Source organism: Oncorhynchus gorbuscha, linkage group LG17 (assembly GCF_021184085.1).
Source record: "Oncorhynchus gorbuscha isolate QuinsamMale2020 ecotype Even-year linkage group LG17, OgorEven_v1.0, whole genome shotgun sequence".
In the NCBI taxonomy this organism is placed as follows: domain Eukaryota; kingdom Metazoa; phylum Chordata; class Actinopteri; order Salmoniformes; family Salmonidae; genus Oncorhynchus; species Oncorhynchus gorbuscha.
In genome coordinates, this window is record NC_060189.1 from 11,715,555 (window position 1) to 11,743,100 (window position 27,546).

Genomic DNA, 27,546 nt, shown 5'->3' on the forward strand with positions numbered 1-27,546 from the left:
TGCTACTCTCAGTTTGTTACCCATGCACAATCACTTCGCCCCCACCTACATGTACAGATTACCTCAACTAGCCTGTACACCTGACTCGGTACCGGTGCCCCCTGTATGTTGTTGCTCGTTACTTTTTATTATTTTAGCCTACTTGGTAAATATTTTCTTCTTGAACTGCACTGTTGGTTAAGGTCTTGTAAGCATTTCACAGTAAAGTCTACACTTGTATTCGGCATTTCACGGTAAAGTCTACACTTGTATTCAGCGCATGTGGCAAATAAAGTTTGATTTGATGTTAAGCTAATGAGTAATCAAGTAGATAAAATACCTACAATATCGAGATGTCAATTCAGTCATTTCTGGCATTGAATCACAACTTGGCTCCCTGCCAGCACTATGGCGTTACCAAGTCCCAGTTAACACTTCATCTTTGATTCAGCCCTGAAGTGGTGGAATAATCACCTCGCAGCAGTAGTCACCCATGAGGACCCATCTGTTCCCACAGCATCTTTACAAATGAATGTACCCCTGGCTACTTGATAAGACTGGTGGTGTTTCATATAATATTGTATACACTTCTTTCAGAGTGTTTGTTACTAGAGTTAACCACTTGCATTTTCCACACCTTTTAAGAGCACAATGAGCAAATCATGGTACTCAATTGAAATCACATTTTATTCAAAAACAATTGACATGTACTATACAACACAAGCTCCCAGACGGTGAATCAGCAGCCTCCCCAGGTCAGTCGTGACACATGGTCCGTCTTCTGCTTGGTGGATTTGATGAATCCCAGGAACTCCAGCTCAGATACCGCCTGGATAAAACGAGCACTTGTAGGAGTTGAGGAACAACTGTGAAAAAGCCTATTTTAATAATTTATCAAAACATGCATACACATTTCTATTCCTTTCTCGAGCACAGAGGGGCTGTCAACAGTTTAATACAATTTGTGAAAACATGTTACTTTTGATGTTCACGGACAGATTTCACTTGGTTTGCAAAACGAATCATTGGGTAGCTGCAGGAACAGGGTTGGAGAGCCCATGGCATACAGAATATCACCTGTCTCACAGCAAGAGGCTGGCTGCTGCTCAAACCGTGGTTAATGCATGGAGTGAAATAAGGGTTCTTATAGGCCCAGACATTTCTACATGCAACTTGCCACTAAAGAAATTGCTACTATATTAATTTCTCAGCTGCTACTAAAATAATCTGCCCCTTTTTTCAATTTTCACCTAAAAAGAAATACCCAAATCTAACTGCCTGTAGCAAGGTTATGCATATTCTTGATACCATTTGAAATTAAAGAAAGTTTGTGGAAATGTGAAAGGAATGTAGGAAACTAACAGATCTGGTAAAAGATAATACCAAGAAAAAAATATATGTTTTTGTACCTTTGGCCGTAATGTAATATTCCAGCTCATGTGCAATTTAGATTCTGGCCACTAGATGACAGCAGTGTATGAGCACATTTTTTGACTGATCCAATGAACCATTGTATTTATGTTAAGAATTGTATATCAAAACTGCCCAAACGTGTAATTGTTTTATTAATAACTTTACAAATTCAAAACTGTGCACTCAATATATTGGCATTATTTCACTGTAATAGCTACTGTAAATTGGACAGTGCAGTTAGATTAACAAGAATTTAAGCTTTCTGCCAATATAAGATGTCTATGTCCTGGGAAATGTTCTTGTTACTTACAACCTCATGCTAATCACATTAGCTCAACCGTCCTGTGAATTAAGCACATTGCTCCACTGTAAAACCAGAGTAGCATACACAGCATGATTGAAAAAGGAACCGGGAAGGCACAGCCTCCATTCACTGTTCAAGTGCATATGGACGACATGTGTTTTTTCCCCCTGCCACTGTTCCTGCCAATTTCATAACGGGACATTCTAAATAAATGTATGTCTCTACTAATATAAGATTAAATTGAGAATAGTCTGATGTGTTAAAATGCACTGTACAAAACATTAACATCTTCCTAATATTAAGTTGCATACCAGTTAAATTGAAAGTGCTTATGATAGGATACTTGTCTATTCAGAGAATTTTACATTAGCCATTTAGCAGATGCTCTTATCCAATTAGGGTTAATTGCCTTGCTCAAGGGAAAAAAAAAAAAACATTCTGCCGCCCCCATGCAGTGCTTGTTTATTAAACATCTTACCATATATTCAAAAGTATTCACCATGAAGCATTTTAAGACATCCAACAATTAAAGGATACTGTTTGAGTTCATCCACTTTGCCAAAGTCCGCAGAGTCAGGATCCTTACCCTCTGCAGCCGAGACCACAGTAGCATAAGCCTGCAGATACATGAAAATTGACACTCGTTTCTCATTCAATATACCAGCATCAAGGCATATGTTTCTACAGAGGTATAAACCCAAAGAGACACAGTTGAAGTCGGATGTTTACATACACTAATGGGTTGAGTCATTAAAACTAGTTTTTCAATCGCTCCACAAATTTCTTGTAAACAAACTATAGTTTTGGCAAGTCGGTTAGGACATCTACATTTTCCAACAACTGTTTACAGACCGATTATTTCACTGTATCACAATTCCAGTGGGTCAGAAATGTACATACACTAAGTTGACTGTGCCTTTAAACAGCTTGGAAAATCCCAGAAAATGTCATGGCTTTAGAAGCTTCTGATAGGCTAATTGACATCATTTGAGTCAATTGGAGGTGTACCTGTGGATGTATTTCAAGGCCTACCATCCAACTCAGTGCCTCTTTGCTTGGCATCATGTGAAAATCAAAAGAAAAATCAGCCAAGAACTCAGAAAGAAATTGTAGACCTTCACAAGTCTGGTTCATCCTTGTGAGCAATTTCCAAACACCTGAAGGTACCACGTTCATCTGTACAAACAATAGTACGCAAGAATAAACACCAAGGGACCACGCAGCCGTCATACCGCTCAGGAAGGAGACGCGTTCTGTCTCCTAGAGATGCAAAAAGTGCAAATCAATCCCAGAACCGCAGCAAAGGACCTTGAAGATGCAGGAGGAAACAGGTACAAAAGTATCTATATCCACATTAAAACGAGTCCTATATTGATATAACCTGAAAGGCCACTCAGGAAGAAGCCACTGCTCCAAAACCTCCATTAAAAAAGCCAGACTACGGTTTGCAACTGCACATGGGGACAAAGATTGTACTTTTTGACGAAATGTCCTGTGGTCTGATGAAACAAAAAAAAAAGAATTGTTTGGCCATAATGACCATTGTTATATTTGAAGTAAAAAGGAAGAGGCTTGCAAGCCAAAGAACACCATCCCAACCATGACGCACAGGGGTGGCAGCATCATGTTTTGGGGGTGCTTTGCTGCTGGAGGGACTGGTGCACTTCACAAAATAGATGGCATCAGGAAAATGTGGATATATTGAAGGCAACATCAAGACATCAGTCAAGAAGTTAAAGCTTGGTCGCAAATGGGTCTTCCAAATGGACAACGACCCTAAGCATACTTCCAAAGTTGTGGCAAAATGACTTAAGGACAACAAAGTCAAGGTATTGGAGTGGACATCACAAAGCCCTGACCTCAATCCTATAGAACTCTTGTGCGCAGAACTGAAAAACCATGTGCGAGCAAGGAGGCCTACAAACCTGACAGTTACACCAGGAGGAATGGGCCAATATTCACCCAACTTATTGTGGGAAGCTTGTGGAAGGCTACCCAAAACATTTGAACCAAGTTTAAACAATTTAAAAAGGCAATGCTACCAAATACTAATTGAGTGTACGTAAACTGACCAACTGGGAATGTGATGAAAGAAAAGCTGAAATAAAGTCAGGGCATGGACTCTACAAGGTGTCGAAAGCATTCCACAGGGATGCTGGCCCATGTTGACTCCAATGCTCCAATGTGTAAAGTTGACTGGATGTCCTTTGGGTGGTGGACCATTCTTGATACACACGAGAAACTGTTGAGCATGAAAAACCCAGCAGGCGCACCTTACCCCGTTCAAAGACAAATCTTTTGTCTTGCCCATTTACCCTCAATGGCACACATACACAATCCATGTCACAAGGCTTAAAAAAAATATGATTTAACCTGTCTTTTCCCCTTCATCTACACTGATTGAAGAGGATTTAATAAGTGACATCAACACAGGATCATAGCTTTCACCTGGTCAGTCTCATGGAAGGGGCAGGTGTGTTCGTAATGTTTTGTACACGCAGTGAATATGATACCAATAGTATTTCACTTAATTCTTTATTAAACCTACCTCCAGCCAGTCATACAGGTTGATGATTCTCCCACACTCCAGATGCAGCTTGTACACTATGCAGATGTCAGGAGCAGCATTGGAGACTGTCCCGTCCTCGGCCCGCAGATCTTCATTCTGAAGCACAGATTAGCATCAGTATGAGCTACTGTTTAACACTATAAACTTTGGCTGAGTTGTCTAAAGACAGGGGATGCGGTCAGTCTCTTTCGTCGGCACTGATCTGAAACAATTGTGAACGGGTAAATGGCCAATAACGGCAGCCCACCCATCAAATTTTCCAGATTGGTGCAGATTAGGATACAAAGAACAGCGTTCACTAGACACTTGAGACAGCCTCTCAGTGGTAGCCATTTACTTTCAGGTAGTGGTAGGGGTTGCTGAGCGCGGTCTGGATGGAGGTGCGTGGCGTGGCGTTGAGGTGGCGTCTCAGGACAGCAGAGGAGCTGTAGTAGCATACCTCGTACAGTGGTTGGGATTCGGGTGGGGCCAGGTGGGACCTGAAAACACACAAAGGTGAGCAGCACCATCAAATACTGTGCCATCCATTTACACCGAGCTCATCTAAAAGAATGAACGTAATCTATCCAGCCACTGTTGAGTCAGTCAATTGATTGGGTTGTATCATTACTGTATACTACTTCACCTCACAAGGCTGTCAATGAACTCCAGGGCTTGGTCTCTGAGCGTCTCGAACTGACTCATTTTCTTGGTTCTTCGAGATTTCTTCATCTCCAACAGAGTCTAAACAGAGAGGACAGTAAATGCTGAGGCCCTTCATATCACAAGCACTACATACAATATTTGTTTTAGAGAGAGGCGTAGATCCATTATACATCAGAAGTGTATGAAACCGTTTGAGCAAAATAACTATCCGTTATAGCGGAAAGTTGTTACCTTTTGCAGTTGGAACAAGTCTGTTTTCTTCTGGAGGCCTTTCCCTGGAGAAGTGAGGTCCTCCCCTGCTGCATTCTCAACAAGATCTGATTGGGCAGAAGCAAGAGAAGCACATTTCAATGGGTCAGAAAAGCATTTGGTGAAATGGTAAACTGTTACAGCCATCATCACTACTTACCGCCTGGCTGGTCAAATTTGGAGAGTAAATTGTCCAGTTGAAGCAGTGCAGCCCTCATTTTCTTTGTCTTGCCAGATTTCAGGATCTCAGCACACTTTTGCAGCACTGAGGTGAGCTCATCTTTAGCCATCATCCTGGAGTGAAAAGTTGAGTGTTGACAAAAGGAGAGCAAACAAACTTAACTTTATCTTAGCAGGTAAAAGAGTATGAGAGCTTGAATATAAAACTGTTTTGCTAAGCAATGTTTATCCTTTATATCAATGATTTTGTAATTAATACATTTATAATCTCCTTTATCACCTCAGAAGCTGCATGGCACAAGCATACTCATCAGTCTCCCACACATTCTTCTCCATACAGGATATGTGCAGCTCTCTTATCTAAAAAAATAGAGGCATATGTGGAACAGTCCGTGCCATGCTCTACAATTCCATTCCTATGTATGTATTATTTCAATGGTAACCTTGACAAAATGTTCAAACCTGTTTTCCCAGAGGGTATTTGGGCAGAGAAGCCGTCAGAATGTGGAGACACCTCAGAGTGGGGTAGTAGTTCTTGTGGTATTTGCAAAGATCTTTCAGTAGTTTCTGGCACACTTCCTAAAATAATGGGAAGGACACACAATCACTCAAGACCATTTTTGATAAGTTCATAATTCATGTCAATATACTGTTCAGAACCTCGACAGCACTCAATATTTACCTTCACATGGTCATCACTAGTCAACAGCTCCACTTGCTCCTGGGGACCCTGTTCCTCTACGTACCTGGGTGAAAGGGGAGGTAAACGCCGAACATCAACAAGTTTTTAAACAGACAAATCACACAACATTCTGATAACGTTCTCCACCATCCTATGGGTAGAGGAGTGTGAGTGACAGTCACCTCATGAAGGAGGGCAGCTGTTGGAGCCGCTCTACATCCCTGTGGCTGAGCTCAGTGGCGTGGACCAGGGCCTCCTCCTTCTTACAGCACAGCACGCTCAGAGGCTGGCTGTGGAAGTGCTCCAGCAGAGCCAACTGAGGGGGGCCCACCAAGATCAACACACAAATTCACAGGAATACACAGGCCAACAGAATACATCCAGCAAGCGTATCTCAAAGTTAGTATTTGAAAGCAGGTACAGAGCACAACCAACATTGTGGGTTAAATATCAGTTAAAAGGAGAATGCCCTTTCAACACATTTGACAGTCACCCCAACAATCAGAGGGCAGTCCTCACCTGCAGGCCTTTGATGAAGTTGCGTACAGAGAAGTCGTGGTAGAGGAAGATGCTGACCAGCACTTGCAGCACCTTGCCATTGGGCTTGAAGGGAAACTGGGAAGTTAGGATCACCTGGAGAAAGAGAGGGAAAACAATACTCAAACTAAAGTCTGAATCCTAACTTGAAATAAACATGAGTAACTCAAGACATGTCATCATCAATTGGGGTCTTGAGTGAAAATGTCTGTTGACATTTGCAAACTGCAACTTGAGAACCATGTTTGGTTTTAGGAAAAGAGCACAGACAAACATGCTCACTATGTGTCCAATACAACTACATTCACAAAGTGAATGGATGGATCCATGATGGCTACAGACTTGTTTAGAAGTACCTACCTTGTCTATGACAGAAGCCAGGTGCTGGGTGCAGGACAGTGACTGGAAGAGCTCGATGCCCAGCAGTGAGGACACAGAGTGGGGCAGCATGTGTTGAATGGTGCTGGGAGACGTGGCAATGCCAAGAACAAACATCAGCGGAAGCTGTTCAACGTACCGACTGTTGAAGAGAATGGGGAGGATGATGCAGCATGGAATGCATAAACACTTTTCACGTGAGGTGCCATCACACAGCTACAAGTGTACTTTCAGATTATGTATATATTCAATCAATATTATTATTATTTTTTTTTTTTTTTTATTTAACTAGGCAAGTCAGTTAAGAACAAATTCTTGTTTACAATGACAGCCTACCAAGGGGAAAAGTGGATCAACTGCCTTTTTCAGGGTCAGAAAGACAGATTTTGACCTTGTCAGCTTGGGGATTCAATCCAGCAACCTTTCAGTTACTGGCCCAACGCTCTAACTACTAAGCTACCTGCCGCCCCTAACAGAGATGGAGGTTAGAACTCCTACCTGCAGATGAGTATGAAATCTTGCAGCACTTTAGGGTTGAAAGCCTCTAGGTCTTTGAAGATCACTACAATAGGAGGATGCTGTTGCATGTCTTTGCCAACGGAAGTACGCTTTTTTCTTGCGGTGCCGGAGGCAGCTTTCTGAGAGGAGCAAATTATTTACACAGGATGCATGATTTGTAATGACAAAAGCTCGTAACTTTGATGCAGAAATTGTAAGGTCAACATCTATACATTTGACAGTTGTACATAAAAGCATCATAATAAACCTTCTTTGCAGTAGCTACATACCTTTGTCACAGTCTTGTACCAGTTACAGAGTGTGATGAGGGAGCAGCGCACCCTCTTCTGGTTTACATTGGTACTGCGCTGCTCAGGCTCTTCCTCATTATCCACAGACACACTAGTACCCATCAGTCTCTCTAGAACCCTCTGCAGCATGGGATTCAAGGCTGAGGACAGAACAAATTAAAATATTATTATTTGAGTTAGGTATCCACGTGTCATAGTACAAAAAGACTAATAGCAATAGGGACATTTCTCAAGTACCACACACACAGGACTGACCTGTACACTCTGTGGCTTGTACAGAGACCACAAAGGGAGTCACCGACTGCTGCAACTGGTCAGAGAGGCACTGGAAGGTCATATCATGATCTGGTACATTCACTCCTACACAGGTAGAGTTACTTAGTTAAGGCCTTCATTGTAAATAAGAGTTTGTTCTTAACGGACTTGCCTCATTAAGAGAACGTTACAAATATGCCTTACATACCTTCTTCCAGCCAAAACGCTCTATACTAGTGCAATCTCTGTCTGTACTGTGGCATTTATCAAAATACACTCCTTTAGGCCTATATCATGGGCCCAGGTCATACCAAAATATTTCTGCATGTGCATTGTCTTTTGAGCCACATACCAAGCACTAGGGCTGCTGTCGGAATCTCGTGGGCTCTCATACGCGACGCCCAGTCATCCGTGCCACGCTGAAAAGTGGAGACACTCTTTCTGATAAACGCCAAGAGGCTGTCTAAGATTTTCCTGTTCAGCTCATCCTGCAGAAGCTGTAGAAAGCAAACAATGTAAACTGTAATGTCTGACAAAAGCTCGTAACTTTGATCTGGGGTGTATTCGGTGAAATGTTCACAACGTTAGAGAGAAATGTTGCAAGTAAAGCTAGCACAATCCCCTATTCTGCATGACAGACAGAATTATATTACACCGATATGGTGGTCTGTCTGAATATTCCGTAGCATCCTGGCATGAGCACAATGATGGCATTGCCCAAAGTTGGGAGAATGATGAACAAGGTGCAGATGGACACTCACCTCGGTGTCTGTCTTCATTTTCTCCCATAATGTCTGACAGTTTCTGAAACGTAGTTTGCTGTTCTCCGTGTCCTCACAGCCATGAGTGAAATAATCCTCTGGAGAACACACGATACTGATAGTCAATGCTACCCGATAACTTATTTCTTGAAACTGAATATTCAAAGTATAGATATGATTAAATATGACCAGCGACCCAGCTAGTTATCTGTAAAATCACTCACCCACAGTTGGAGTCTCCCTTCTCTTTTTGGCACTGGGCTTGAACACAAAGCAACCCTAAACGGGGAATATACAGATTATGATGACGCAATCACTGGAAAAATTAAATGAACATGCCAGCAAATACTTAAAGTATGTTATTTGCTATTAGGGATCCTTGGATCGCCCCTCCAACTGACTTCCATCGTGGTAAAATTACAAATGCAGCACTCACTCCAAATACGCTAAGGAAATCGCATTTCAACCATTTACAATCGTTAGCCTACCTTTGACACCGATGAAGTCATTTCCAGCAGAACTGTGACAATCCCATATATACTTTCTTCATTAAAATATATTTCTTCTTTTACCAAACGATTGACAGAAACAAACAAAAACTTTGTTAGCCGGATGTAACCATTCCACACTTCCTCTATTTTCCCGCCGTTGTGACGTCTATGAATTTGTGTATAGACCCTGAGTTCATTCAATTATAATTTTATTCTTGGCTGAGTGTTTCAAGATTCATGTGAACGGACATCGGTAAAACAAACCAGCAAACAAGGGTGAACTGTCTAAGAGTTATTTTGTTTTAAAAACCAAACAAAGGAACTGCGTAAATTGTGAGCAACATATCCCAACCGGCCGGCAGATGGCGGTGTTATTCATTTTACATCGTTTGCCATTGATGACAAGACGTAAAATGAATAAAAGCGCCATCTGCCGGCCGGGATATGTTGCTCGCAATTTTCCAACAGTGAGTTGCAATATATTGCGGAACTTGAACAGGTTGCAAGGAGACCAATAGGGGGAGAGGATCACCCAATTTGGCCCAAAACTTAACAATAACACGCTGAAAACCATGTAGAGGCTGCTAGTTTACGAGACAAGAAGGGATAGTAAAATAACAAAATTACACCAAAATGCGTCAGGGTTCAAACTAATACAGGTGTGACTGAATAAATACAGCCATGACAAATTAAACGTCAGCTCTTATGGATTCAGTAAGGGTTATGGCTGTCTTGAACTTGATGAGTCTTAACTGCTACATTTGACACCAAATAGGCTCTCCACAGAGTTGCTTTATAATAATGACTGAATGTAAATAAATAACTTGCAAAACAAAGTTCTGTACATCAACTTTTATAAAAGCAAACAGTTACATTTTATTGAACACTTTGTGGAAGACATGTAAATATTACAGATAGTGTTTAAAAATAAAATAAATACAAACAAAAAATAAAATCCCATAGGGATATATAAAAACTTTTGTTTTTCCTTAAAATTATCAATTTAGCAAAAAACAATTTTAGTACTAGAAGCCTAATAAATACAAACATGTTCTAAAGTCTATGTTCCCTACAGATTACCTGGTTCTTATATGAGTAACATACATTATCCAAACTTAAAATCAACAATAACATGTCATAAGTAGAAAATACTCCATCTTCAATTGTCTAATGGTCAAAACTGTTTACCATTGGATATCTGATACAATATTAACAGATCTGTTTGCAGCATGTTACTTTTCTAATCCTGAGTTAGTCGAAAATAAAAGCATCAGGCTGTGAGCAATCCATCAACTATAAAGCCACTTTTGTATTATAACCATGGGTCGCATATCTTGAAGTTGCTTTAGCAGAAGATCAGCACCACCGGAAAAGGTTTTGTCCATTACAATCTTCACATTGTTCACGGATTGAAGATTTTGAGGATTTCTGAAGTCTACAAGGTTTTGACATGCTCCAATAACTTCATCGGGTGTTGCGGACATAATATTAGCGGTCTTCTGCTTTAGGGTACGCTGCCGTTTTAATGGCAACTCACTCCTTGAACCTCCACTAATTTTTCTTTTGGGAGTGTGGGTCGATGGTGAAGTATCCAGGAACTTCGGGAAACTCTCCAGTGCAATACCGCCCTTGCTTTCTTCCTCTTGAGAAGCAGTGGAGCCCTGGTCCGAAGCCTCTGTCAACTGGTGAACTTTATCTGCCGGCCGATTTCTCAGAGTCAACCTTCTGTCCGGACAAGCTAATGCTCTCCGCTCTGATTTTCGGGGGCAACCCCTCTTTTTGACCTCTGAAGTAAAAAACTGGGATTCAGAAATCTCATCAGTTGAAAGTGTAGCCTCTGCTTGAATATCACCATCCAACACTTCTTGCCTCTGACAGTTGGTCTCTGAAGTCTCAGGCTCATCCTCGTCAGGGTCCGTCTCCTCAGAGGAGTCTGTTGACATACCCTCGGATTTGTTTGCATCTTTGACTCTTGAGCATGGGTACTTTTTACAGAACATAAACTGGGTTCTCTGATCCTCTATATATTTCTCGGTGAGGCCATGTGTGGTGTAATGTTTGAATATATTCCGTTCAGTCTGTTCAACTGTGTCGCAGCCTTTTATCATGCATGGATATTGCAAAGATAATTTTTGGGTGCAGATGGCAGATGCCTCATCCATAGATTTCAGAGAGGGTTTTCCAAAGTTAGTCCAGTGGTCGAGCGATCCATCATCTTTCTTAGTGTTTTTCTTGTTCAATTTGACTGCGTTTTCAATGTTCTCTTTGCCATTGTTGGGCTTGACGCATGTTGTTCTCTGTTGCTGTGTTCTGGGAATATAAATTAAATCATGCTTTTTCATCTCATGACGAAGAAGGTTTGACTTTGTAGTGTAGACCCGGTCACAGCCATCATACCCACACTTAAAAGTCTGATCTACACTGCCTCTCTCAGAGATGTTTATTTCTTTGTGAACGTTTTTGATGTGGTCAATGTATTTCTCCACAGAGGTGAAGGAGAGTGTACATTCTGACCGGTCACACTGGAATGTCCCTATATTGAGGCTTGACATCATAGCAGTGGTTTTATCTCTAGTGAATTTATGAAGCAATAGGTAATGCTGCACCAAGGTTGTAATCCCTGGAAATATCCTTGAACAGTCTTTCACTTGACATTGGATTTCATTATTCTCAACTTCAGCAGCTTGTTCACCAGTGACAGCCTTTACAGTATCAAGGTCTCCTGAAGACAGGGGAAGGGATGACTGATGCATAGCCCTAGAGTGAAGGATCAGATTTTGCTGGATGGTAAAGGCTGCAGCGCATCCTTCATGAACACAACGGTAGGGCCTATATGGGCTAAAAGAATTGTCACCGTCACACAGTTGAAGCCCCAACCTTTTCTGAACCTTTTCTTTCCTTTGGAAATTAACCTCATCTTTGGATATTGTGTTTTTTGAACAACTTGCTTTTTCTGGTGAGGGTTTCACAGCCTGGCTGGATGCCACCTCTGTTGCATGGCTAAAAGATCTAGCATCAGAACGTGCAGCTGGCCCCTCCGCAGTGTCACCTTGACCTAATTTTTGCTTCAACACTGGAGTGTGGTTAATTTGTGAGGCTGTCATTAAGGTCTCATTCTTGGTATATCTGGTCTTTGATGGTGATTCTAATTCGTAAAATGACTTGTCCAAGTCATCCAAGGTATCTTGTGGTGATTGCACTCTCTCAACTGTTAATTGATGCATGGAATCCTCTTGAACTGCATCTCCAGCTGTAATGATCTCAGAGGATTGTGCATGACCGTCTTGATTTGTGCTTTGAATTGAACAGCCAGTGTCAATATCAAGTGGCTCTTGTTTGATGAAAGTTGACACAACTGAAGATCCAGTTCCATGACTACTCTCTACCTCTGTTTTAATATTGGGGTTGCTTGACCTTTTTTTGCGATTTCCGACCTTTAACTTGTTCATCTCTGCCTGCGTCAGGTGGTGGACTTTTTCATAGTGAATTCTTAGGCCTGTGGTTCTGGTAAATGTTTTGGGGCAAATGTAACAAGGATATGGAGAGAATTTGACAGGGGTTTTCTTGAGTTCCTCAATCATCTCAATGGTGTAATCATGAACTCTACCAAGGTGTCTGAATAATGCCTCTTTTGTCATGAACCCATATTCACAATAATCCATTTCACACTTGAATGGCTTGGGGCCATTATCACGATTCTGGTCTTCCTTCTTGACAATCGTTTTTGTTGTCGTGTTTTGAACATGATCTTTTTGCATGACATTATAGCTTGAGATTGCATTGCTTTGGCTGGCACTGTACTTTGAGGAACACGTTTCCTGCAAACTTTTCTCATGTGCAGCTTCAACTAAATCCAACATTTGTAGGGCATTTTGAATTTCTATAACCTTGTCATCTTGACATGCCGCAAAGGAAGTTGCACTTGACCTTTTTTCAGCAAGACTGCCTTTTGACTCCCCATCCTGCTGACTGCCAGCATAATTCTTTGACTCTTTCAATTCTATCCACACTGTTTTATTTGGGCTGAGTTTGGATTGTCTACCGGCCGAAACTGAAGGAAAAGTGTTTGATGATTGAGAATCCAGTGGTTTTTGGGTTTCCTTTTGTGACAAATTAGAAGGATTTGGCGTGGAGGGATTACCAACACCTTCCTGTGGGAATTCACCATTTAGTATGTTGTATATTGATCCAGTTTCAGGAACGTTTGGGTCATTGAGAAAGTCGAGAAATGACATAGGCAAATCCGCCGTTAAGTCCATTTCAACTAATGGCTTGCACTGGGAGCGTTTTGAAAGATGACCTCCGAGAGACTTTGTGCTTGAGAATTCTCTAAAGCATCTTCGGCAGATGACTTTGCCATCCTTTATGATAGCAGGCCATTTCGTTCTCTTGCTGAGTCTGCAGCGTTTTACTTTCTGTGTCTCATGATCAGCAATCTTCTCATCTGCAGGGATAGCTTCAGATTCTGCATGAGTGTCCTCATTGTACGATACATCTTTTTGGATAGAAGCATGCGGACTAAGAAGCATTTCATCTACAGAGCTGCTCATCTGATTCTCATAATTGGGTGATGTAAGATGAGTTACGTCCTCCATGTTGGTCATCTCCACTGTGTTTCTTGTTGCTACTTGGCCATCATGGCTCACTGCATTGCTTGGAATGTCTATTGATGCCCTTGAATTAAGGACATATTCATTTGGAACATATGAAGCATGGGAACCTCCAGCTGACAAATTGTTACTTTCTTGGCCAGACATACTGGAATAGTTTTTTCCCATTAGGGAAACATCAACATTATCCCCAGAATTAGTTATCCCATAGTGTTGTCCTCCATTATCCAGCATAAGAGAGCTTGACACATATTCCGACATCTGATTCATCAGACTTGACTCTGATTTAATGGGTTGGATGGCACTATCATGCATATTTGCTGGTGTATGTTCTCTGCCCCTTTCTAACAGTTGATACGGTTCTGATTGCCAAGGAGTTATGCTCTTATTGGGGTATTCATTCAGATGGAAGACCTCTGCATAGCAATCGTTCAATGTAGATGTCCATGAGTCACCCATCTCGGACTGCATTAGACCAGTCTGGTTTGGGGGGGTTTCCCAAACGGGGCAAATTGCAGGTAAATTTGAACATGCCACCGGATATTCAAACTGCTGTAATCCACTATTGCTGCATAGTGGTGCTTGATGAAGTAATGTTTTGTTCTCTGGGTCCTGTGAAGTCTTGTTCACTGATGGAACCTTTCTCGATGTTATTTTGACAACTTTCTTGTACTTCTTTGCCAGTTTCCAGTCTTCAAAAATGCCTGGATGGTTTTTCTTTACATGTCGGGAGAGACTTTTGGAGGTACTGTATTTGCGGTCACATGCTTCAAGTGGACAACTATACTCATCCTCATCTCTACCAGTTATTGCAGGAGTGTTTTGATATGGATGTAGAATAAATGGGGGTTCACTCTTAATTTCTCGTGGAGGAAAGTCCTGTGGCAACACTTTCTGAACAGCTTCAGTTGGTCTGTTATTCTGCTCCTCTTTTGGGCACCCTTTCAAAGGATTTGTTCCACAGTGATATTGGGGATCCACATGATTTGCTATCATTTCTTGGTGTGGGACGACAGGAGATAGTTTTGCATTCTCCAATCCCAACTTAGTTTTGATCAGTGGAACATAACACTTCCGAAATTCCTTTCTGGGATTGACAACAGAACTGCTCAACATACTCTCGACTGAATGTTTTATTTTCATTGGGCATTTTGGGTTCTCAGGAACTGTTGACGAACCTGATTTAACCACTTCTTCCGTCACATAATCCTGTGCAGTCTTCTGATCTAGATTGACAGAGGCAGAGCAAGTTTCCTCTTGCCTAGCGGAGCACTGGGTGGAAGGTTCTATTTCAGCTATAGGATTGTTCTCACTTGCGACGGGCATTTCATTAGTGTCATGGTTCTGCTGATGCAAATTTAGCTGGGACTGTGAATAGAAAATATTCCCACAATTAGCTATTTTGCAAGTGAATGTAAGGTAATGTTGTGCCTCATGATCATACAGCAGGTAGGCCTCGTTGAAAATCCTTCCACAATTAGGAAACATACACTGTGACTTAAAGTCAGTGTGTTGTTTTTTGTGCATGAGAAGTTCCGAATTGCAGTGAAAGCTGGCTGTGCAATTCAGCTGTATGCAATAGTATGGCTTAGCGCCACAGTGCATTTGCAAATGATCATTGAGATGTCTGGAATTCACAAACTGCCGACGGCAATACTGACACACAACCTTCTGTCGTTGTATCTCCAGAAAACGTGTTGCTTCCTCGTCATTTTTGTGGGCTTTTACATGCGTTACAAGACTCCGAAAAAACTTGAATACCTTCTGACAGTATGTAACAGGGCAGACACAATCCTCAGTAAATTCTGCTTCATATCTAGTTGGTACAGGCTTTTGAGGACTGACCTTAGTTTGTACAGGCTTTGGAGGACTGACTTTGACCGTTTCAGCACTGTTGCAATTTCCATCCAGAGAATGAGCATCATTTGGACTGACAATGGTCTCTGCCTCAAGCTTCACCACAGCGCCGTCTTTAAAATTATTACAATGACTACTGGTAGATTGCGTTGGCTTGGGCAATTTCCTTGTTGCTTTCATAGCAGCAAGTCGCTCTTTGCAAGACTGCTTCACGTGGGATGCTACATGTGGCTCAAGAATCTCCTTAGTGTCAAAGCTGTCAGCACAAATTGGACAGGTGTAGACCCCATCTTTAAAATGCTTCTGTGCATGGCGGACTATCCTGTGGCCAAGGAACTCTTTATCACATAGAACACAATACTGCATATAGGCTCGCCAATTCCTAAATCTTGCAGACACAAACCCTTTCTCCCTTAATTTCTTAGCTTCCCTATTTTTCTCTTTTTCATCTGCAATTTCATTCAATTCATTTGTAGTATTCAAAATAAAGTCCTCAAGGTCTTTGAATTCTGGACCTTTTTCTGCTGCATCATCCTCAAGTCCCTCATCTGCGTCATTGAGAGTGTCGATAGATGACACAATGGATCCCTCCTCACCCATCAATGCCAAACAATTGCGCTTCAAGGTTCTCCAGTCCCAGAACTCTGGATCAAAAGGCCACTGTGTCTTCAAGGCCAACAGTAACTCACAGCGTAGCGAGTTGGGTACTGGAAGATTCTCGTCCTCAAGCTTTTCATCAGGTTCATTATAGAGTGCTTCAACAGCATAATATGAGTCCACAGTTGGCTGAAAGAGGAACTCTGTTAGTTGGCATGCCCGTTTCACCTCAAAATCAGTGGGCAAAAGGCAGGAAATAGTTTTGCAGATGGTGGTCCTGCTGTCCGTGTTGTCACTGGATGCCATTTGTAGAGCTTGAATGCACATTTCAATGCACACCGGCAGTCCCACTTCTCCAACCTGAGAAAAAAATAAAGCCAAAGTCAGTCATGAGAATATAAATTGTTACATGGTATATCCAAGCAGTAACCTATACAATTTTACACATTCAAGAATTTCACCTCCGATTGGATAACCTTGATGAGGAAGAGGATATGACAGACGCTCCTGGAAAGCAGAACCAACTTTCTGCATTGACCAAGAAATGCATCAGCTGAAGACTCTGACCGCATTAAAAGCTTGCTCCAGAATAGTGTGAGCTCCCTGTAAAAAGAAAAGTGAACACACATGAAGGGCTGTCACACATTAAGGGCTTTACAAGAGATAAGTTTGTCGTCGACATACGACATCCATTAGGAGGTTGGCTCACTTATTTTTGTCTCCTTTACAAACTAAATGTATTATTACTTTTCTAACTCTGTAATATGATCATAATGATCCATACTTAGTATGTATGTACCTTTCATATAATTTCAAGAAAAACATTTAGAGAAATGTATATTGTACTGGTTAGACCCCACCCCACAGAAAAAAATAACTAAATAAATACAAATTACGTCACATCCACATTAAACAAAGCAAGTGGAAAATGGAAATTAGACGGCAATACTCACCAGGCACAATACACATCTCCCTGGAGAAGCTGCCGCTCAAGGAATGCAGAGCACAAACAAAGGGCTCCTTTTTCATCCCCATCCGACTCCAGGTTACAAATCATCTCCAATCCATCCTTACAGTCTACCTGCATGATCTGACCCAGAGATAACATGTCATAATTATGGTATTCTACAGTCACCCACAGTTGATGATTTTCCATCAGGGTTATTTTCATTCATCATTATCCAACTGGAGTTTGGATAACTCACTACTGAGGGCTGTGGGTTCGATTCCCACTGGGGACCAGCACGAAAATGTATGCACTCACTACTGTAAGTCACTCTGGATAAGAGCGTCTGCTAAATGACTCAAATGTTTATAAAAAAAAATAAAAAAATTAAAAGACAAGCCCTTGTTCAACCCCCTTTTTTGAATGCACTAGTCTGTTAAACGACTTGATGTAAAAGAATGCTATCCACTCACCTCTTGCATTAGTTGTACTCGTGTTTTTGTCATACACAGGCAAACAAGGTACGTCTGCTTGAAGTTCCCCTTTCCTTCATACTCTGGATACTCTGAGCACATCTTCGCTAAGACAGCTGCTTTCTCTGCTCGATTCTGTTTGATAAGGTGCTTTATTCGCATACTAAGGAGTGTGGGACCTTCCATTTGCAGGAACTCATGAACTGGGGAGTAGAAAAAGGGAACACGATTACAAATAACACTACTGAGCAGTCACCACAACATTTAAAAATCAGTCATCTCATGTGTTCAAAGTTCTTGCAACAAAAAAACTACACAGGTAGGCTAAAACTAACCTCTGTCAATTTCAGGCATCTCATTAGACAGAATGCTGCACAGAGTGGTGTTGGTCCACACGCCAGGCTCCTGTGCCATAGCTGATAGCATGTGAAGCTGTGTGTTCCCATGTTTTTGCAGAAGGCTGTGTGCCGACTGTAAAGGAGAGCATATAACTTAATACTTTAGAGCTATGCAAAACAAAAAAACTAAACTTTTCAAAACGTAGGCCTAGATTAACTAATTATGTCAAACAGGGTGATATGTGCATGTTTCAATGCATGCACATATATATTTTTTACTTTGATTGGGTCATCTAGTCATTTTTCAAAAGATAATTGGCATAATAGGCTCATTTACAAACATTGCTGTTCTAAGAGCAAAAGAAAAATAGAGCAGCACTGGAGACTAACCTTGACACAGGACTGGAACTCCTCCCATAAGGCACCAGGGACACTCTCAGGCAATGAGAGCAGGAGCTCCACACAGCTCCTGCAAGTAAAACAGGGTCATTCAATGAGTTTGTTTTGGTTCATGCTAATGATGCTACAGTTGTGTGCAGATTACTAAAATTAAAGAAGCACTACGCCCTTCTGCCGCAGCTCATATACGCAAAGCCTAATTTATTTATTGTCAAATTAGTGGGGCAATGCACAGTTGTATTGGTCACTAGCGCTAATAAAACTGGAATGCTCACTGTCATTTAGTAACATAGGCCTACTACCATCTGAAAACCGCACAGCTGGTTCCATGAAGCATTCATGCATGTAAATCAGATTTTGACGTTTTATCTTTGAGTACTCACAGTCCTAGGTTTTCAAGTACGAGTGGCACATTTTCACATTCGGAGGAGAGACAGGTGATGGCTTTTGCATAACTGAGTATGGCCACTGTGTACACCTCCAGTAAAGGCAGTGGCTCCTCCTCAGCCTTCCATCGACCTGCATGTTCCACAAGGATCTGCAAACAAAAGCATGGCAAGCTGATTATTGCCTGCTATTAAATTAATGCATTTCTTCAACTAGCTAACTCCTTAACAATTACCATACAAAGAGTGTAATTGCACAATTGCATTAATTATTAGTCCGTCTAGGTAAAATACGCTACATTCCATTAAAATATAAAATTGAGAACAGCTAATACGATTCCTAGTGCATTCTCCTGGTAGGAATATCTATGTCAATCACCAATGTAATGAAGACTGTTGGACTGCTAACAACCTCTTTATATCTGTGATTTTAAATTTAAAAAAGTAAGATGAACCAACATAGCTAGACGACAATGGTGTAAATTACGTAAGTAAAAAAACACTTTAAAGTACTACGTAAGTTATTTTTGGGGGTATCTGTAGTTTGACTACTTTTACTACATTCATTAAGAAAATATTGTACTTTTTACTCCATACATTTTGCTTGACACCCAAAAATACTTGTAAAATTTTGAATGCTTAGTAGGACAGGAAAATGGTCCAATTCACGCACTTATCAACAGAACATCCCTGGTCATCCCTAGTGCCTCTGATCTGGCGGACTCACTAAACACACATGCTTTGTTTGTAAATTATGTCTGAATGTTGACGTGTGCCCCTGGCTATCCATAAATTTCAAAAAAAGAGAAAATGGTGCAGTCTGGGTTGCTTAATAGAAGGAATATGAAATTATAATTTTACTTTTGATACTTAAGTATATTTAAAACCAAATACTTTTACACAAGTAACATTTTACTGGGTGACCTTTACTTGAGTCATTTTCTATTAAAGGTTTCTTTACATTTACTCAAGTATGATAATTGGGTACTTTTCCACCACTGCTAGACGAGCAGTATACGGGATGCTGCTTTAAATTCTATAAGTCGGGCTGCTGAATCAAGGCTATAGTGAGGGCCAATTGGAAGCCATGCAGTAGCCTATAATAGGCTAAACCACACTGAGTAGTGAGTAGGCTAACCATGTAGGATGCAGGCCTAATATTCACAGTTGAGTGAGACAAGCTTGAATACTACAAGCACTGACAATCTTTTCCTTGTCCGTCATCCCTTCTTCCATTCAAGAGGAAGCCTAATCTCTGCGCAAATGAGTGTGGCTCTTCTATAGTTAGACTTTGAAAAGGTGGCAATATGTGAACGCTTCCATACAGTTGTTACAAGGTAGATAGTGTAAAGCATAGCAGAGAATTTGACCAACCTTTGCGCAGAAAAAATACTTTATAACTTCCTGACTTGGAAGACAACACGTCGGCTAAACGTCCATGTCTAGTTGCAGTGGGTTAATTTGAATTTAGAAGAGGCTCCGTTATTAAATTCACTGAATTTTTTGCTCCATGAAGTAATCCAACAATGTGTACGCCGCCATATTGTCTATTTAAAATCTTCTCATTGATCAAGAGAGACGAATGTAATCATGACATGAAGCACTTCGTGGTGGACACCCACCTGTCTCAATCAATGTGAGAAGATTTGAAATAGACACGATGGCGGCATACACATTGCTGTTGGATTACTTCATGGAGCAAAAAAATATATATATTTAATTTAATAATTTTCTCAATTTAAAACAAAACCCCTGCAACTAAATATATAACTTTAGAATATGTATTGTCTTCCATGTCGGGAATTGAGAAAGTATCACAAAGGTTGGCCCAAAAATCTCTGTACTATGCTTTACATCAGGGTTTCACCAACTCGGTCCTGCACGTTTTAGTTTTCACCCTAGCACTATGCAACTGATTCAAATCATCAAAGCTTGACAATGAGTTGGTTATTTTAATCAGCTGTGTAGTGATAGGGTAAAAAACGTGCACCCAGGTGAGAACCCTGGACCGAGTTTGGGAAAACCTGCTTATTAACACTACCTATACGCTGTATGGAAGCATTCACATATAACCACCCTTTCAAATTGTAGCTAGGCCATCAAAGTGTGGCTATTGCTAAATGTAGGCTAAATGTAACATGGTATTTCAATGCATTGCACAACACATGTAAAAAAATATATAAAAAATTAAAACACTTGATAACACACAATCTTGAAGTGACTAAGTATTTTTTCTGCAACTGTCTAAATACCATTTCTTAGTAAGAAAACATATGGTACAAGGCTATTTTATGTGTATATTGTTACTAATCTGTGTCAGATGATTAATCACCATTGCAGTTTTATCTCCAAATTTGACCTGATAGTTTGAGATTGTGCTTCATGCATCATCACTAACATAATCATCCCCAGCTTCCAATTGGCTCATTCATCCCCCCGTAACTATTCCCCATGTCGTTGCTGTAAATAAGAACGAGTTCTCAGTCAACTTACCTGGTTAAATAAATCAATAAATTCATCACTTCGCACTGGAGGGGTTTCAAACAAGGCCCAGCAGGTTTGTCATACAATACACAGAACCGAATAAACCTACCAACTGACGAGTTAATATTGTTTTTCTAACCAGTAAAACCTTACACACGTAGTTAACCTATGAGTTGCATGAAAATAAATACTACCTAGGTATTTGGTAGGCCAGGCCTATACATTAGACTTTTAGGGGCACACTCAATATTGATCCACTAACACAATGGACGAATGGAAAAACGTTAATTTGCCTTAATTTCTATTTTAAATATGCACATTTACATGGATGAAATTCGTTTCGTGTCGTGCAAACCTAAAACACCGGTGCATTTGAATGCAAATCCGCACAAAAACCAAGCTAGCTCTTCTCAGCATGAAGGAGCCTGATCAACTAGCTAACTAGCCAACATTCATCTAGCAGCTAGCTAACGTCAACTAGCAGGGGAAATGAGTGATGATAAGATATCATGCCAAAGTAATATATTAAACTACATATCGGAAAAAAACGAATGTATATATTTTACTAACTACAATAATCAAACGGTAAAACAGGGAGCAATGGTGTGTGTTTATATATCTGTTCTGATGTGGCTAGCGCGAGCTAGCTACATTGTTGTAGCTAACGTACACGCGCATCATCAGCCAGGAAGCTGGATGGAAGGCTGCAAACTAGCTAGGATGGGTAGTTGGAAAAACATGCGGACCTGGCAGAATTCCTGGCAGAAACGCAAAGAGGCGTCCGACGGCGATTCTGGGCTTTCTTTAAGTGTTGTAGTCAATTCCTGGAACCGTTCTCGGAGCCGCTCGATAGCTTTTCTTGTGGCATATTCCTTCTCTGTCTCTCCCTCCGCCATCTTCACAACACAATCACGACCGCGTACGCACAGATGTTACGCTGCCAGAATCGCACACGCACACGCAAAGGGGGGAAGGGAGAGGCGAGGGTCTGCCTAAAAACACGCCACTTCGAAGTGACTTTTCGCCAACCCTAAGAGATGGATCGAAATTTACCGAATGGTTACCGTTAGGAAAATGGGGGAGGGTCATGCTTTTTCCTTTTCAGTCAAGGGGAGGGTTTAGTATTATTATTTTTTAAATCTAGTCCAAGGGAGGGTCATGTAATTTGTAATTGATGAAATGTCGATTTTTCTCAGCGTTTACAATGAGTTGCTTTTAGGCTTTCTATGGATGTGTGCCTGGTGCTGCCCCTCTGATTCTGTACTGGGCCGCAATATCAATTGCGCCTATAGGCTATTGATTTGTGTGGTCTCAATCAAGTGATTCATAGCCTAAAGCTACGAAGTGCATGCTTGGAGAAGCACAGTGCAAAGTTATATTTCCAGGATAGAGGCTGGTAAATACAGCTTGGCTGCATTACACACTGCAATCGATGTTCCAACCCTGAGCCCCTGCCTGCTCTGCTCTTGCTGATCAATAACGTTGTCGTATTCTGCCTAACCATTGACTGTGTAGTCTACGGTGGCAGTTCAAATGCTTCTTCAGAATTGTTTGTTGTTGATTAGGCCTAATCCCTAAAATAGCCTATATTCTGTTCAATTTGAGAAGGAGAGCATGAAGCTATTTTTTATTTAACCCTTATTTTACCAGGTAAATTGACTGAGAACACATTCTCATTTACAGCAACAACCTGGGGAATAGTTACAGGAGGATGAATAAGCTACTTGTAAACTGGGGATGTCTAGGTGGCCATGAAGGCCAGACTGGGAATTTAGCCAGGACACTGGGGTTAACTCTTACGATAAATGTCATGGGATCTTTAGTGACCACAGAGAGTCAGGACACCCGTTTATCATCCCATCCAAAAGACAGCTGCCAACACAGGGCCATGTCCACAATCACTCCCCTAGGGTATTGGGATATTTTTTTAGTCCATAGTTTAGTCCAGATGAAAGAGTTCTTACATCCCTACAACACCACTTCCATCAGACTCCCATCCAGGGACTAACCAGGACCAACTCTGCTTACCTTGAGAAGCAAGCTAGCAGTGGGATGCAGGGTGGTATGCTGCTGAAGACTGGATGTCAACTTTGATAGCTTGCTACTACTATAATTTATTTGATTAAAAACAATATGTTTATTGCCTATGGTGTATTTATCAGAGTTATTGACCTCACAATAAGACAGATTCAAGTAACTGTCATTATGGTGGTCAGTGGCATTTTTAGCATGTAAATCTTGGTGAGGCAAAACAAATAATATGTTAGATGCATGCCAGCAAAGCCACTACACTCAACACAACACTAAACAATACATTAATTGCACTATAAAGGTGACAAACGGTGCCCACAAACTGTTAGGGCCCAACAGCAGTCCCAACACTTTACCACTGCTACACCTGGCTATCAGCGGAGCCTTGTCTGGCAGCGAAACAGTTCATTCAGCCACATTTACTAAAAAAAAACATAGCTGAGATGGCTGACTTGCTTAAACAAATGTGGTTTCTACTGACAATTGAGATGTACAAACTATGGCATAAGGCAGGCCTGGGCAAAGGCCTGCCCGGGGCAATATGTGGCCTGCGACTTGATTCAATGTGGCTTGTGGAATTATGCTCAGATCACATAAATAATTTGAGATTGAAAAGTTTTGAAAAAATGTATTTGTTATTCAAATTAAAAGCCCAATGAATACTCGCCTTTATGCAATGATTTAACTCCCACCGCCTGGGGGACATTTATTTTGAAGGCACGTATAAATAACAACTACACGAGGACAGATAGTGACTGACAGGCTGACACAGTCACAGTTATAAATAGTAGCTAGCTCGAAATTGCGCAAAAAAAATGTTTTTCAGAGATTTTAAAGAAAAGGAAAGTAGACAATGAATGTAGGGTGTTCCTCCAGCAAGAGTGGACATCGAAATAGTTATTTATTAAGGTATCATGGAAAGCTGTGTGCTTAGTGTGCAAAGAGAGCATCGCTGTCTTGAAAGACTACAACTTGTCCAGCCATTTCCAGACGAAGCATGCAGAGAAATATAGGAATACGTCTTCTGAGCAGAGGGCAAGTGCATCGAAAGAGTTGCTTTCTCAGTTGCAAAAGCAGCAAGGACATTTCACAAAACTGCATTCAGCAAACAACGGAATTGTGAGAGCTTGCTATGTACTGTCCCACAACATTTCTAAACATAACAGGCCATTCGCCGAGGGAGAATTCATTAAAGAATGTTTAATTGACTCTGCAGCAATACTTTGCCCCGACAAGAAAGAGCTGTTTGAAAATGTTTCCCTGTCAAGACGAACAGTGACACGGCATGTTGGAGACATCGCAGAGAATATGGAACAGCAATTGAGAGACAAGGTAAAGGATTTCACCTATTTCTCCTTGGTCCTGGATGAGAGCAGTGATGCCCACGAAACGGCACAGTTATTGATATTGTGACGAGGCATAACCCCAGACTTTGAAATTACAGAGGAGCTTCAGTGCAGTCAATGAAGAGCACAACCACAGGGAAAGATTTATTGGAGGAGGTTAATAAGTGTGTGGTAAAGCTGGGACTGAGTTTTGAAAAGTTATCCAGTGTGACCACTGATGGGGGCCCAAACTTGACAGGAAAAAACGTGGCCTTTTTAAAAGGATACAAGATCAAGTAGCTGAGCTGATCCCAGATCAGAAAATTATTTTCCTGCATTGCATCATACATCAGGAGGTGCTCTGTAAATGTGTTCTGAAAATGAGCCATATTGTGGATACAGTCACTAAAGTGGTAAACTTCATAAGAGCAAAATCTTAAAACCACAGGCAGTTTGTCTCACTGTTGGATGAGACAGAGTCATGCAGATCTCCCCTACCACACAAACGTGGTGAGATGGCTGAGTTTGGGGAAGGTACTTAAAAGGGTGTGGGACCTGAAGTCGGATATTGCTGAGTTTTTGCAAATGAAAGGAAAATATTTGGATTTCCCTCAACTGCAAGATAAAGAATGATTGACTGATTTTGCCTTCACTGTGGACATCATGGCCCTCATGAATGAACTGAATTCGTAACTACAAGGGAAGGGCCTTTTTGCACATCGGATGTACATCCTTGTCAAAGCCTTCAAGGCAAAATTACTCCTCCTGACCCGCCAAGGAGAAGCCAACAATCTCACCCACCTTCCGACACTACTAGTCTGTTCCCTATCAGATGACACTACTAGTCTGTTCCCTATCAGATGACACTACTAGTCTGTTCCCTATCAGATGACACTACTAGTCTGTTCCCTATCAGATGACACTACTAGTCTGTTCCCTATCAGATGACACTACTAGTCTGTTCCCTATCAGATGACACTACTAGTCTGTTCCCTATCAGATGACACTACTAGTCTGTTCCCTATCAGATGACACTACTAGTCTGTTCCCTATCAGATGACACTACTAGTCTGTTCCCTATCAGATGACACTACTAGTCTGTTCCCTATCAGATGACCAGCGGGAGAAGTATACATCGCTGCTGCGTGCTTTGAACTGTGAGTTTTCTCATCATTTTGAGCATTTCAATGTGTTGGAAAATGACATGCTGTTGGTTTAATCTCCTTTCACCATCAATGTAGATAATGCTCCCAATGATCTTCAGTCTGATGCAGTAATTGGAGAACTATTCAAAACAATGGCATTGACGAGGTTCTATGCATCTTTTGAACAAAACTTTCCAAAGATTAAGAGTCATGCTCAGAATATATTTGTACTGTTTGGGTCAACCTATGTATGTGAACATATTATCAATATTTTCAGTGATGAAAAAATAACAAGTCAAGGCACAGATCATCTCTTACTGACTCTCACCTCTCAGAAATCCTGTGCATAGCGACGTCAGAAACTATACCTGACTTCACTGCTCTAGTCAATGCCCATCAGAGAATTCACTCCTCACACTGATGGCGTAGATTAAATGTGATGTTGAGCTCTCTCACTTTCTTGGGTTTTTGTGCATACCCGTTAACAAGAGTTCTGTCTGTGGTGCTGAATGCACAGTGTAATTTTCCCTCCGTGTAGTTCATTGAATGTTTAATAATGAAAATACCTACCAAAAGGAGAACATGGATGTGATTATTTTTGTGCATGTTAAAAAAGTCAAATAAGTAGTATATCTGGATGTGATTTACAGTAGATATATCTGTCAACACAGTCATACACATGATGTATAATCCTGTAATATGATTCTGGCCCGCGAAGGCAAATATATATTCCAACGTGGCCCTCCATGGAAAATAATTGCCCAGTCCTGGCATAAGGGGACGACAAGCGAATAAGAGGCCATCTGTCATTTCTATTAAGACATTAATGAGCGAGATAGGACGGACGTAGGATAAATAAAGGGGGAATATAAGCAGACAATGAAAGCTCTTACAATATTCAATGATTACGTTTCTCAAAAGCGGGTTATAGGCTACATGTGCACCACCAAGTTTGGGGCAGCAGGTAGCATAGTGGTTAGAGTGTTGGGCCAGTAAACGAAAGGTTGCTGGATTGAATCCCTGAGCTGCCGAGGTAAAACATATGTTGTTCTGCCCCTGAACAAGGCAGTTAACCTACTGTTCCCTGATAGGCTGTTATTGTAAATAATAATTTGTTCTTAACTGACTTGCCAAGTTAAATAAAAAAATTCAGAACAGTAGGTGAAATTAAGAGGTGAAAATAGACCCAATTATTAGGGTGAGACACATAATATTACTTTCTTAGCTACAGTGCATATTACGTCATTTATGCAGCAGCATTGTTGTGAACCGGAAGGTGGCGTGGCGGTCCTTCGTGGGCAAATTTTGTTATCAAAGTCTGTCATTCCAGTCTGTCTGGATTTATGGTGCTTTCAAGACAACTGGGAACTCAGGGGGAAAAAAGGTTGGATCATGATGACGTGAGTGATCTTCAGGTCGTAGCTCAAGAAAGAGGCCCGAGTTCCCGATTTACAATTCCGAATTGGATGAAAGTTCAAAATCTATTTTCCCAGTCGTAGCTAGTTTTTCCTAAGTTTCCAGATGTCTTGAACTCACTAAAGTCAGATTTTGCAGTTCTGAATTAACAGTTGTTTTGAGCACAGCACAAATCATGCTTCAGTGACAGCATGGCCAATGTTGAAAACAGATCCTTAATCTAAGATTTGGGACCTCACAGCCACTCCACTGAATAGCAGGCTAATGATTGCTTTGCAATGCTTGCA

The 27,546-nt window shown here is 41.1% G+C and overlaps 2 protein-coding genes across 2 annotated transcripts; both read right to left on the reverse strand.

Annotated features, from left to right (window-relative positions):
* Positions 1 to 647: 647 nt before the first annotated feature.
* Positions 648 to 9,409, reverse strand: orc3 (origin recognition complex, subunit 3). Its single transcript, XM_046307898.1, has 20 exons — positions 9,250 to 9,409; positions 8,986 to 9,040; positions 8,762 to 8,859; positions 8,353 to 8,497; positions 8,001 to 8,105; positions 7,725 to 7,885; positions 7,435 to 7,574; positions 6,919 to 7,078; positions 6,541 to 6,654; positions 6,204 to 6,337; positions 6,022 to 6,085; positions 5,802 to 5,918; positions 5,620 to 5,699; positions 5,320 to 5,453; positions 5,142 to 5,227; positions 4,891 to 4,988; positions 4,603 to 4,744; positions 4,245 to 4,361; positions 2,234 to 2,313; positions 648 to 824 (listed from the first exon to the last, which is right to left on the reverse strand). The coding sequence occupies exons 1-20, from the start codon at positions 9,268 to 9,270 to the stop codon at positions 719 to 721; spliced, it is 2,157 nt and encodes a 718-aa protein (XP_046163854.1). The 5' UTR covers positions 9,271 to 9,409; the 3' UTR covers positions 648 to 718.
* A 680-nt stretch (positions 9,410 to 10,089) lies between these two features.
* Positions 10,090 to 22,306, reverse strand: LOC124001249 (zinc finger protein 292-like). Its single transcript, XM_046307897.1, has 8 exons — positions 22,089 to 22,306; positions 18,856 to 19,010; positions 18,464 to 18,542; positions 18,071 to 18,206; positions 17,736 to 17,938; positions 17,270 to 17,406; positions 16,778 to 16,919; positions 10,090 to 16,676 (listed from the first exon to the last, which is right to left on the reverse strand). The coding sequence occupies exons 1-8, from the start codon at positions 22,236 to 22,238 to the stop codon at positions 10,542 to 10,544; spliced, it is 7,137 nt and encodes a 2,378-aa protein (XP_046163853.1). The 5' UTR covers positions 22,239 to 22,306; the 3' UTR covers positions 10,090 to 10,541.
* Between the last annotated feature and the right edge of the window lie 5,240 nt (positions 22,307 to 27,546).